This window comes from Metopolophium dirhodum, chromosome 8 (genome assembly GCF_019925205.1).
Source record: "Metopolophium dirhodum isolate CAU chromosome 8, ASM1992520v1, whole genome shotgun sequence".
Taxonomy (NCBI): Eukaryota; Metazoa; Arthropoda; class Insecta; order Hemiptera; family Aphididae; genus Metopolophium; species Metopolophium dirhodum.
Genome location: NC_083567.1, coordinates 9,767,859 through 9,782,079, shown reverse-complemented (window position 1 = coordinate 9,782,079; position 14,221 = coordinate 9,767,859). Strand labels below are relative to the sequence as shown.

The 14,221-nt window shown below is 32.4% G+C and overlaps 3 protein-coding genes across 3 annotated transcripts; 2 read left to right on the top strand and 1 right to left on the bottom strand.

Moving 5' to 3' along the window:
* Positions 1 to 614: 614 nt before the first annotated feature.
* Positions 615 to 1,457, bottom strand: LOC132950261 (uncharacterized). The gene is made up of 2 exons (XM_061021604.1): positions 1,410 to 1,457; positions 615 to 1,115 (listed from the first exon to the last, which is right to left on the bottom strand). The coding sequence occupies exons 1-2, from the start codon at positions 1,455 to 1,457 to the stop codon at positions 615 to 617; spliced, it is 549 nt and encodes a 182-aa protein (XP_060877587.1).
* A 1,600-nt stretch (positions 1,458 to 3,057) lies between these two features.
* Positions 3,058 to 4,271, top strand: LOC132951473 (uncharacterized). The gene is made up of 3 exons (XM_061023298.1): positions 3,058 to 3,281; positions 3,489 to 3,843; positions 3,933 to 4,271. The coding sequence occupies exons 1-3, from the start codon at positions 3,155 to 3,157 to the stop codon at positions 4,117 to 4,119; spliced, it is 669 nt and encodes a 222-aa protein (XP_060879281.1). The 5' UTR covers positions 3,058 to 3,154; the 3' UTR covers positions 4,120 to 4,271.
* A 1,338-nt stretch (positions 4,272 to 5,609) lies between these two features.
* Positions 5,610 to 6,981, top strand: LOC132951254 (uncharacterized). Its single transcript, XM_061023050.1, has one exon. It carries the CDS (start codon positions 5,859 to 5,861, stop codon positions 6,774 to 6,776), a length of 918 nt encoding a protein of 305 aa, XP_060879033.1. The 5' UTR covers positions 5,610 to 5,858; the 3' UTR covers positions 6,777 to 6,981.
* Positions 6,982 to 14,221: the final 7,240 nt, after the last annotated feature.

Genomic DNA, 14,221 nt, shown 5'->3' with positions numbered 1-14,221 from the left:
CTCTGTTGATAATACTTTTTGTTCTTTGGTCAAAAAGCTTGATAATGTAATACAAAGTTGCTCGTGAGATTTTATACTGGTTAAAAAACCGTAAGTATACCTGAACAAAATACCTAGAATTTCCACAAGCCGCATTAATTAATTTTACACAAGCGTGTTGACATATTTGTTAATAATATTATCAAATAAAAACCAAATATTATATAACATAACACACAACTTTATTCAAGTCAATTTACAGATACAATATACATTTTACATAATATACAATTTACATCTTAGTATTTTAGTATTTTACATAATATGCAATTTACATTTTACATACGTTTGGTGCCCAAATACTATCGTAATAAAACCATATTATTCCTCTCTCAATCAAACACATCATAACTGAATGCCTATTGCCTTTCATACGAAACGGATAGACGGGAAGTAGGAATCTCAAACATCCTGTCAGAAGCCCTCCACCCAGACAACATAAGACTCATAATAACCTTAATTACTAAGTCCAACCTTATCAATAGTATTTAATATGTAAATTATATAACATGTAGTTAAATTCATTGTTGCCGAGACTTAATTCAAATAAAAAAAAAAAAACCATATTATAAGCCCTATTCGTCTGCGCGGTCGATCGTACCACGGCAAAATATACGCCTGACGAACAGCTTCGTCCGGTTCCAAAGTGAACGCGCCGTTGTTACCGCCAGGTCCGTCCCCGCGTCACTACGGCCTCTGCTGGTTACCGTATCCGTAACTCCGGCTTCTACCAGTGGCGACGGCGACGAGACGGATAACGGCGTTTTGATCCAGCAGTCATCTTCTGCGGTGGCAGGTGGCATCAATGCCAAAACAGACGTTTCGGCACGTGATGGCGAATCCGTCGAAACGGGCAACTCCGTCGAAACGGGCGACTCCGCGGACGTACCGAACGACAATTCACTATCGGGAGCATCGCCCGAGGAATTTTCACTCACGGCCACATTGGGTAAAGACACAGATCTCTTGTCCGCCGGGAAACTAAGGACATCGCCGCTTCCTGACGGTTTCAGCATATGCGACCGGTGATCGTCGACAGCCGGTATCATCGAGTCGGGCGTGGATTTCCAACCGACCTCTTTAGGTGCTTCGGCCGCGCAATTTTCACTCACGGCCACATTGGGTAAAGACACAGATCTCTTGTCCGCCGGGAAACTAAGGACATCGCCGCTTTCCGACGGTTTCAGCATATGCGACCGGTGATCGTCGAGTCGGGCGTGGATTTCCAACCGACCTCTGTAGGTGCTTCGGCCGCGCAATTTGCACGCACGGCCATGTTCGGTAACGATATAAATCTATTGTGCAGCGGCAATCTACGGAAATCTCAACTCTCGGGCGGTTTTGGTCCATATCATTTCAGTCTTGGATACCAACTTGATGTCTGACGACTTCTTGTCTTGAGCGGCAATATTTGACATACTGATATTTGATGTGTGTATACGTGGAATAAATATATATTATACGTAAATTCGATTTTAACTTTTATACCGTAGGTATTGGCAATTATTCGTGATTTTCGTAACAAATTAATACTGATAATGTGACACGAATTATAGATTTTCCAAACACTTAATATTAATAAAACGGTTTTATTTCCGGGATGAAAATATATACTTGGGTAAATTCAAAATTGTAATCCAATTCGTAAATAATTTCAAAATAACGATATTCGTTCCAATATTATATCATACTTACATTATAAAATAAAAATATAATATTCGTCAAACGCAAACGATATTTTTTTGTAAAAAAAACGTAAATTAATGTTTTGTGGGTCTTGGGAGTATTATTACCCCGCACCCACGTAAGACACCCTCTGTCTATACCCTATTTAGTTATATCATAGCGTATATTATATTATTACTACACCAAATGTACCTACACAGACACACTGTCCAAAGAATGTATATTAATCAAACCGTTTATATACGGCAACGGTGCACTACAGGTCGTTGAATTGCTCTCCAGGTTTAGACACAAAACTGATCCGTGCACCAAGTGTATAATTAACATTCAATCCTAAAATAAACGTCCATACACTTATCTTATACCATAGCATTGATTTAATAAGTTTTTAAATATTTTCGTTTATTATAGGACGGCAGTATTATTGTTGTAATTTCTTTAAGTTTTTACTTTTTCCAATGACGACATACGTTTTTAATTCCAATGCAGAATATAGCACGATAGTATTTGGGGTTATTATATAAAAATTACATTTTGGACACGAGTGTTTTATAAATCATTAGTTTGGTTATTAAATCTTGCGGGGTACCTACAGCTCTGTCGCTCCACCCCGCTCGCGTGTCAACAATTTAAACACTTATCGACAACTCGTCCGGAATCTGAATTTTCAAAACTATTATATATTATAATTATCAAAATCTTCCTGTTTCGTTTGGCTTTGAAATATCGAATTAAAAATGTATGTTGTTATCCGAAAAAGCGAAAGAAAAAACTTTAAAAAAAAATGTAACGATTAAAATAGAATTTTATACCTAGAGGCAAAGCGAGCAGGAAACTATATGACGTAAACTTTATACGACACAGCACACGAAATAACGTGAATAAAATAAACAAAATGCATTAGAAAATCAATTGAAACTTTTAAAGTATATTATTATATTCCATACTGACATAAAATACAATTTTTTCAGAAAATTAATTTTAACCTACTCGTAAAATAAATTTCTGTTTGACCAATATTAATATACCATCCAATATGGTTAGTGTGATAAAATATTATGTTTCAAATTTTCAACCCTAATATTATTTTAATTTTGTATTTTGTAAATTGAGTTTTTTCCAAAGAATAATCAAATAAAATACATTATTATTAATATGAAATAAAAACAACAAGAATATTGTGATTATAATTATTGTATACAGAATTATCATTTATGCTAATTTATTCTTAAATAATAATAATACAAAATATATATTGTATATTATACTTCGTACCGTGAGTAGGCTATTATTATTGGAGGGTTGTGCAAAAATAAGGATTTAAACAAAATTCATAATTTGACGTAACATTTTACAAATATTCTTTTCAGAAATTATTGTAGCTACTGACACTGTTTGGAGTGATATAAGCATTTATTTAAATAGTCTTATGAGTAAAAGTGCTATTCACACTTTTGTGTATAAGGGACGCCATGAGATAAAAGAAAAGCTCGGATTTTGTTCTAGTCCCAAGATTGATCCACCAGAAGCCATCTTTAATTCTTCCACAGAATATGGTCGGTATTACTTTTTACACGTATTATTCAAATATATTACTTATATAAGTACACTTTTATTTGATTATTTCATAATGATAAGGTATTATTACACAATACATATCATCTAAATAAAGTTTTTTTTATTTAACTATATGCACTTACATCATTAAATTATCTGCGTTACAATTGACATATATTAATAACTGTTAACTTTTTTTTATACAGGTAGTTCGGATGAAAATTCCAGCAGTAATCTGGATTTTCCTAGAAGAAAATTTGTGGTAACTTTTTCTTCAGAAGAATGGAAAAAAATAAAACCTGATGATGTGCAATACAGACTGCATGATAAAAAACGACCATCACAAAGTTTTAAAACGTACTATGCATTAACCAAAAATCAATGGACACCTATTTTGGCTGAACATTTTTGGGTGCATACACAACTTTCATGCTGCTTATCATTCCGCAAAGCAAATGTTCATCCACATGGAACAAACTTTGTGACCGTATTTGGACGATGTAGTGTATGCAGCTCATGCTTTAAAGGGATTATTTCTGAAAAACCATTAGATAATGAAAAGTAATATTTTTATTAAATTTTAAGCAAATTTTTTTCCTAAATTTTGTTATTTCATACAAAGTTGTACATTTTAATTTTATTTTTTTCAGGGTATTAATGCAATGCACGTATACGGGGAATTTTGACATGTTGCACGAGCCAAATAAAAAACGCCGTTTGTTGGGAACAGCAAAGGAAAAAGTAATAACAGCCATTGTTCAAAAAAATATGTCTAGCGCCACACATCGTGAAACAGAAGCTGTACGACTGATGAAAACAGGTGATTTTAGTCCGTAATAATAAGTATAAAAAAAAATCCTTTTCAGGAGGAGGGTGTTGGAGGGGGAGCGTTAAATTTGAAAAACTACAATTTTATTCACCTCAATCTTTTGTAACGTTAGGTTAGTAAAAAAAATTAAAATCGTTATTTTAGATTAGTAGTGAAGCGATTCATTTTACAATGATGTTTTTTTTACGTCTGTGAACAATTTTTAGAGCTGTTATGCTTGAGTCATCGACTTAGGACTTGTTCTGTTAGGAAAGTGAATGTTTGTTCTTTAAAAAGAACAGAAATGCATCCTAATACCCAAGGATGGGCAAGTTAACGATTTTTTTTAACTTGTTAAGTTAAGTTATTTTAAAACAATAAAGTTGAGTTAAGTTAAAAGTTACTCATATTTTTTTTTCGTTAACTCGTTAAGTTAAGAATTAACTTTGAAAAAAAAGTAACTTAACTTAGTTTAAATTTAAAATTTGCTAATTTACAAAAATAAAAAATTCCAGATACAAAATATAGATTATTAGATAGTTTTTCTTTACGCTCAAGAAAATTACTGGGGAAATTTAAAATGATACATCAAAGCAAAAACCCATTCAAAAATTTGCATTATTCTTCGGACAAAAATTAACTTAATATAGATACTTTTGTTCAAGATTAACGTGTTACCTGTTAATCTTGAAAAAAAGTAACTTATTAAGTTAAAAGTTAATTTGAAAAAAAAAGTAACGCGTTAATTAACTTAATTAAAATTCACTTAACGTTTTAACTTAATTTTAACTTTTAACTCGTTAATGCCCAGCCTTGCAGTAATACCTACATATTCAAAATAATTGGGGGAAAAGTAAGGGTACAACAAACATTTTTACAAGAAAAAAAATGTTCAAACCATCAATCAAATATTTCATATTTTCAGGTTATTCTGAACCACCTATTATACCATCGGGGTTATATAAATCATTGTTTTAAAACGATCTGTCAGCCTAAACATATTTTACTATAGGTATATTGGTACCTATATGGTATTTCTGTAAGTAATTTATTTTTCTATCAGTAGTACCAGGTTGAACTAACTCTTGACAAAAACTAATTTTCTATATTATAAATTATAATATTATTTTATACGATCTTGCTAGATGTTATTATTACCTAGTCAATAGTAAATACAATACAAACATACGGTTTTAATAGATTTGTGGTAGCGAATAGCATAAAATAAATCTAAATATTTTGAAAATATTGTGACGTGCAATAAAGGTGCTTTTAAGTATTCCACTTATATTACTTGTATAATACAAGTATTCATGTTAATATTAATTATGTTGAAATTTACATATGTAATGTCTTTGGAATTAAATTGGCCGTGTATTACATTTTAAATTTTGAACAATATTATATTATTTTGTTGTCATGGAAATATTCGTTTGGATGTTTATTCGTACGACCGATTACATATTTTGAATCAGTTTATATTTCGTAACGAACCGCTTAACGAATTATTTTATTTTCTATAACATAAATATAATTTAATCATCAACTTTTGAATGTATTACTTATATCTTATTGTTTAATAATTTTTCTATAACCTTGCGTGAGGTAAAAAAAAAACGCTGAGGAGTCAACCTTATAAAAATCAAAAAAAGTTTTGCAAAACAACGTCACTACGTCAGGACGAGTGCAGAATAACCCGGCTGTTGGAAATTCGCAGAATTACGAGTTCCGCACCCATAGCGGATATCCGTCGAAAGACAACACTCACATGATGGCAGACGACGGAGCATATACGTCAGACGACCCTACGCTGACCGTGGGGCCGAAAATTGTCTGTATCACTGAGCTCTGTGACCAACAACCGTCGGCGACGACATCCACATTGCAGGTGGAGGCCGATCAGAGGACGTTAGATTTAGCACCACTACTATCCCTGTGTCCAAATGACGAACTGTTGGAAGCTCCTGTTGGAATCTTGCAGGAGTGCGATTATCCATCGACAGACAACGTATATATGGTGGGCGACAATAAATACACGACGAAAGATGACGCGGTAGACGACCCTGCACTGACCGTGAGGCCAAAAATTGTATGTGCTATCAGTGAGCTCCGTGATCAACAACCGACGACGACGACATTGACTTCGAGCAAAAGTGATGGCGACGGGTTGGAGCCAGCGACAACTACGATCCAAGTAAAGTCAGCGGTGACTGAACAGCTTGATTCTTACGTGGCACCGGTTAGAATCCAGCTGTTAGATGCACTGGCTGATGTTAACGATTTTGTTCCGGACGAGGCAACCGAAAGCACGACCATAGTTCCTATAGTCGTGGACAAAAGTGATGGCGACGGGTTGGAGCCAGCGATGACTACGACCCAAGTAAAGTCAGCGGTGACTGAACAGCTTGATTCTTACGTGGCACCGGTTAGAATCCAGCTGTTAGATGCACTGGCTGATGTTAACGATTTTGTTCCGGACGAGGCAACCGAAAGCACGACCATAGTTCCTATAGCCGTGGCCAAAAGTGATGGCGATGGGTTGGAGCCAGCGACGACTGCGGTCCAAGTAAAGTCAGCAGCAGCAGAAAAACCCCGGCAAGGTCGTCGTAGATCGTTCTTATCGGCAGTGGGGAGGCGGCTCCTCAAGTTCGGGAGGACGTTATGCTGCTGTTGCTGTTGCAAATAGTGTGGTAGGTACACCGATACCGCCATATGGTGCGCTCGATTGCATCTGTGAGATGACAACGAGTTGAGAAGACAAGAGGGATGCAAAAAGAGATGTTGACTGGTGTCATCAATCCAAAATTTAAGTTTATAATTTATTAAAATTCATTTTGTTTAATTTTCGTTTTGTTGAAAAACTTTAATATTATAATGATTGTTAATTTGCTCATATTATCAAATTAAACAATGAAGCATAACATATGTAAATATTAATTATACATGTAAATTTTTACTTCGAATACCGTCAAATTTTTTTCTGATTGTTATAAAAAATAAAAATGTGAGAAATAAAAAAAAATGTACATAATCATAAGTAATAACAATAAAACAAATAATATAATTTAATGTGTACATTCGTCTTGAACACTAATTACTTTATATTTTTATGATTATTATATTTATAAGTCGTATTTTATTGTTGAATAAGGCCTAACACGGGAGATACCGGACAAATAGAACCATGACAGAGGTATAGCTAAATTGCCTATCCATAACGCCGTGTAATCATAACAATAATATTGAAATACACGAAGAAAAAAAACTAACGGCATTACAGAAGAAGATAAAAGTATAACAATATTTTTAGACAATTTGATTTACAAAAAATTTTTTATCGTGGAAGCCCATGCAGTAAATAATATAACTAATTTTTTTAAAAAAAAACGTCAAATTTACAAGTATACGAAAATGTAGATAATAATATTAAATATTCATATACCAATAATTATTAAGTTTACATAGGTACCCAAGATAAACAACTGTATAATTCATTCAATGTTTAAGGTTTACATTTTAACATTTTTTCTGCGGAATAATAAAATATTTTTTTAAATAAAATGTTTTAACTTGTTTTTATCTACCTATATAATTTTGTCGTAACCAATTTCCACAATTTTATCTAACTTTAAAATTAAATTTCATATTTTAGTTACTACCTCAATTATAATACTTTTTCAGTTTTCTATAATTTATAATCTACTGTTAGATGCCCAAAAAAATGCAAAATAAACTTTCTTATTCTTATTCAAATGTACATAAAACAAATTTGTGACAAGACGAGCATTGCACAGTAAGCTTTGAAAAACAATGCTAAGTGCATCGAAATCCCAGCCCTAGTTATAAGTATAGACAAGCGGAGTAGTGGACAAACATTTTGTGGGGTAACCCCGCGTACCACTTCACTCCACCATCTAAACTTTTTTATTTATTAAATTTTCATTTTCCATTATTTTTTAATTTTATTTCTAGAAATGTCAATAAAATTTTATTTGTTGGTTAAAAAAGCTTGAAAATGTAATAGAAGGCTCCTAGTATATTGTTTCAAAGGTAGATGAAAAATATTAAAAATATTTAGTCTCAGTTTTTTTTTATAAGCACTTAAAGTTCAAAAATCACGAAAGGCTATATTTTGAGTTGAGAATTCGTAAAAATTTTTCTTTTTAAATCTAAGATTTTTATTTTGGTAATAATACAAAACTGTGTACAAAGTTAAATTTGAGTTGCACCAAGTTTATATTTTTAAATTAAAGGTTTTCGAAACGTAATTTCTGGTTAAGAAAATTTTGAAATAAAGTTCCCCATTTTATATTTTAATTAATTTAACTTTAGTTTTACTCAGACGCATCCACGTTGAATCAAAATTAACATATAATTTTGCTTTATTATCCCAATTTAATAAGTTTTCGGACTCTTCTCAGGCAGCTGAAGCTGGTTGAATCATAAAATACCTCTATTGGTATAGGCACCTATTGTATAAGTACAGGTATGAAGTATTTTATTCCCCACTCATTACACTTCTGCAGTATTATATTTAAGTATTTATTAGAACTTTACACAGAGTTTTTCAAACGTTTAATAGAAATTTCGTAAACAATCTTATTAAATTTTATTTTTTAAAATTGGTTACACTTGGAGGTTGGAATTTTTTTTAATAGATAACAATATATTGTCAAGTTATTTTAATGTAGTACCTATAAAATTTGAATTCAGTTAATCAAAATATTTTATTTGTACATTTTATGGTATACAAATGCTTTGATAATTTATTTTATTATACTGTATAAATGAGAAGCTCACACAATACAACAGTATTTTGATTGACTGCTTTTGACTTTTTGGTAGTGTCATCAAATAATTCCCAATTGTTAGGCCCTCTTTTACAGTACGCTACATAGTGACCAACAGATGTGCGCAATCTACTTAGCCCTTTCCGATAGTCACATACACCTCGCAATTCATATGCTGTGTTATAATGTGTTAGAACTTGTGGGATATCCTTTAGAGGTATTTGTAGCTGTGGAGCAGCTTCTGTTGATTGATCTTTATAGTTAGTAATATCTCCTGCAATTAAAAAATATGATAACATAAATAAATGTATATGGTGTTTATAGGTTATATTTTAGTTAATGTATTTACTGTAAGTACCTTCCCATTTTAAAATTTCTATAATTAAATGTTTTGTAGATGCTTCGGTCCTTATAGTTTTATCACCATTACATGGGTTTGTTTGATATTGGTTTATATTTCCACAAGTCAAATAGTCTATCGATAATGTTTCTAATAAAAAATTTTGTAAACCATCTAGATTATTTTCTGTGTGGAATGTGATGTATGTCACTGGTTTTTGTTTTTCCGTTGAGTAGTCACATTTAGGGTTTGAACATAATATATAATCAAATGCCGTAGGTATATCTTGAAATAGCTTTTGTATGACAAATGCTGTTGTTGCATGGCAAGAAACTAATGTAATGTCATAGTCAATTTTGGTTGCTTCTGGTTCGAGATAAGTTAATAATATCTGAGCTCTTTCTTTGTAAGTTGTAGGGTTGATTCCTTTTTTAACAATTGACGAAACAAAAGAAAGAAATTCATTTGGGTTTTCCAGGCAATTTATTTCTTCGGAATATCGCTTACTTGTACAATAAGACACCATGAATATTGAAGCCAGTGCATCAAAAGCACAAGTATTACTAAGTGCAACTTTACCATAACCTTTTAAATTCCTACTTTTTAGATCAGTTACTTTTGAACCATTTTTTAAATTAGGTAACGATGTAATGCTGCGTGAATTATTTAAGTCTATATGACGCAAATGTGTGTTAGAGTTTAAGTAAGAATTTGTTATACGTTGCTTTTTAGATTTTCTATCCCACCCTTCTTTAGCAGTATTCTCATCACAGTTAACTGTTATTGATTTGTTTATTGTGATTTCATTTTCAGTGTCCATTATAATATCATTAATATTGTTTTCATCAATAGCAATAAAGTCATCTTCATTAGTTTGATCAATCAGTATAACTTCTTTAAAGTTGTTACTTTGAATGGTATGTGTGTAATTTGAAGAACGCAAAACAGAATTTCCTCGTAGAGATATTATGTGTCTTTCTAAAAACAAATTAATATTTGTAGGAAGGTCTATGTCTTTGAAAGTTACTACTTTTAGTTTTTTAAAGCTTGATTCCACTCCTGCAGAACTGGCTGTCATTTTTCCATATTTAAAAATAGGTATCATTAAACCTGACCACAAAGGTAAAAACTGCATGCATTTAATTATTAATGGCACTAATGTGGGCAAATACATAGCATTAATGCCATTACCCTCTTGAATATATTCTTTGCTCTTTTCAAATATTTCCTCAGCCCAACTCTGAAATGGATTTTTTTCATTATCAAGATCAAAATTTTGTGATTCATCCACTTCCTCAATTGAATCATGAATGTCTTCCTCAGAGTCAATAGTTGATAACACTTGATTATACCATTCTTCGTAATTTATAAAACCCGTGGATGTTATATCAATTAATTGTTTTTTATGATACTCACATGGAGTGTCTCTACCTCTCACTGCATCAACTCCATCAGTTTCATTTGTTAACACGACAAATAGGGATAAAATAATTGAATATATTTCCGATATAGATTGGTTTTTAATTATAACTCCTATGCTGCGTAGAATTACTTCTCTAACTCTACCTTGAGTATTCTTCAATGGAATCCATTTACTCACTAATCTTATAAAGTGAGCAACATCTGTTCGTATGAAACAATTGGGCAACCAAATTGGATCCGGCGATACCTTACCTAATGCTAACTTAGCACAAACTCTGATATACTGTTTTAGTGAAGAATACTGGGTAAAACATTTCACACATGCGGACAACAAGGCCATGGATTGGTCGCAAACAGTTTCTCTAGGTGAAGGCACATTAAAATTTAACCAGTTTGCTAGCCAGTTATAGATAGCAAGAGTTGTATGCCGCTCACTTATCATGTTTGAAACCGTAAAGCTGTGTAGTTTTGATTCATCGTACACCAAAGCTTCGTATAGATAAATTGTTTTAGTTTTATTCATTCCAAATTTTTTAAAATTCTTAATTAATGATCCAGTTGCATCAATTATGATCTTAGGATAAGAAGTACTTTGACAGTAACTTCTGTAGAGATGGATCTGTTCGAAACTATGGTAATGAATATAAAATGGTTCACAACTTAAATCATGTAGAATGTCTTTATACTCATTTTCATTTTTCATGATTGCCAATGATGTAAATACGTTAAATTTAATAAATAAAAAAGTTTAGATGGTGGAGTGAAGTGGTACGCGGGGTTACCCCACAAAATGTTTGTCCACTACTCCGCTTGTCTATACTTATAACTAGGGCTGGGATTTCGATGCACTTAGCATTGTTTTTCAAAGCTTACTGTGCAATGCTCGTCTTGTCACAAATTTGTTTTATGTACATTTGAATAAGAATAAGAAAGTTTATTTTGCATTTTTTTGGGCATCTAACAGTAGATTATAAATTATAGAAAACTGAAAAAGTATTATAATTGAGGTAGTAACTAAAATATGAAATTTAATTTTAAAGTTAGATAAAATTGTGGAAATTGGTTACGACAAAATTATATAGGTAGATAAAAACAAGTTAAAACATTTTATTTAAAAAAATATTTTATTATTCCGCAGAAAAAATGTTAAAATGTAAACCTTAAACATTGAATGAATTATACAGTTGTTTATCTTGGGTACCTATGTAAACTTAATAATTATTGGTATATGAATATTTAATATTATTATCTACATTTTCGTATACTTGTAAATTTGACGTTTTTTTTTTAAAAAATTAGTTATATTATTTACTGCATGGGCTTCCACGATAAAAAATTTTTTGTAAATCAAATTGTCTAAAAATATTGTTATACTTTTATCTTCTTCTGTAATGCCGTTAGTTTTTTTTCTTCGTGTATTTCAATATTATTGTTATGATTACACGGCGTTATGGATAGGCAATTTAGCTATACCTCTGTCATGGTTCTATTTGTCCGGTATCTCCCGTGTTAGGCCTTATTCAACAATAAAATACGACTTATAAATATAATAATCATAAAAATATAAAGTAATTAGTGTTCAAGACGAATGTACACATTAAATTATATTATTTGTTTTATTGTTATTACTTATGATTATGTACATTTTTTTTTATTTCTCACATTTTTATTTTTTATAACAATCAGAAAAAAATTTGACGGTATTCGAAGTAAAAATTTACATGTATAATTAATATTTACATATGTTATGCTTCATTGTTTATTTGATAATATGAGCAAATTAACAATCATTATAATATTAAAGTTTTTCAACAAAACGAAAATTAAACAAAATGAATTTTAATAAATTATAAACTTAAATTTTGGATTGATGACACCAGTCAACATCTCTTTTTGCATCCCTCTTGTCTTCTCAACTCGTTGTCATCTCACAGATGCAATCGAGCGCACCATATGGCGGTATCGGTGTACCTACCACACTATTTGCAACAGCAACAGCAGCATAACGTCCTCCCGAACTTGAGGAGCCGCCTCCCCACTGCCGATAAGAACGATCTACGACGACCTTGCCGGGGTTTTTCTGCTGCTGCTGACTTTACTTGGATCGTAGTCATCGCTGGCTCCAACCCGTCGCCATCACTTTTGGCCACGACTATAGGAACTATGGTCGTGCTTTTGGTTGCCTCGTCCGGAACAAAATCGTTAACATCAGCCAGTGCATCTAACAGCTGGATTCTAACCGGTGCCACGTAAGAATCAAGCTGTTCAGTCACCGCTGACTTTACTTGGATCGTAGTTGTCGCTGGCTCCAACCCGTCGCCATCACTTTTGCTCGAAGTCAATGTCGTCGTCGTCGGTTGTTGATCACGGAGCTCACTGATAGCACATACAATTTTTGGCCTCACGGTCAGTGCAGGGTCGTCTACCGCGTCATCTTTCGTCGTGTATTTATTGTCGCCCACCATATATACGTTGTCTGTCGATGGATAATCGCACTCCTGCAAGATTCCAACAGGAGCTTCCAACAGTTCGTCATTTGGACACAGGGATAGTAGTGGTGCTAAATCTAACGTCCTCTGATCGGCCTCCACCTGCAATGTGGATGTCGTCGCCGACGGTTGTTGGTCACAGAGCTCAGTGATACAGACAATTTTCGGCCCCACGGTCAGCGTAGGGTCGTCTGACGTATATGCTCCGTCGTCTGCCATCATGTGAGTGTTGTCTTTCGACGGATATCCGCTATGGGTGCGGAACTCGTAATTCTGCGAATTTCCAACAGCCGGGTTATTCTGCACTCGTCCTGACGTAGTGACGTTGTTTTGCAAAACTTTTTTTGATTTTTATAAGGTTGACTCCTCAGCGTTTTTTTTTTACCTCACGCAAGGTTATAGAAAAATTATTAAACAATAAGATATAAGTAATACATTCAAAAGTTGATGATTAAATTATATTTATGTTATAGAAAATAAAATAATTCGTTAAGCGGTTCGTTACGAAATATAAACTGATTCAAAATATGTAATCGGTCGTACGAATAAACATCCAAACGAATATTTCCATGACAACAAAATAATATAATATTGTTCAAAATTTAAAATGTAATACACGGCCAATTTAATTCCAAAGACATTACATATGTAAATTTCAACATAATTAATATTAACATGAATACTTGTATTATACAAGTAATATAAGTGGAATACTTAAAAGCACCTTTATTGCACGTCACAATATTTTCAAAATATTTAGATTTATTTTATGCTATTCGCTACCACAAATCTATTAAAACCGTATGTTTGTATTGTATTTACTATTGACTAGGTAATAATAACATCTAGCAAGATCGTATAAAATAATATTATAATTTATAATATAGAAAATTAGTTTTTGTCAAGAGTTAGTTCAACCTGATACTACTGATAGAAAAATAAATTACTTACAGAAATACCATATAGGTACCAATATACCTATAGTAAAATATGTTTAGGCTGACAGATCGTTTTAAAACAATGATTTATATAACCCCGATGGTATAATAGGTGGTTCAGAATAACCTGAAAATATGAAATATTTGATTGA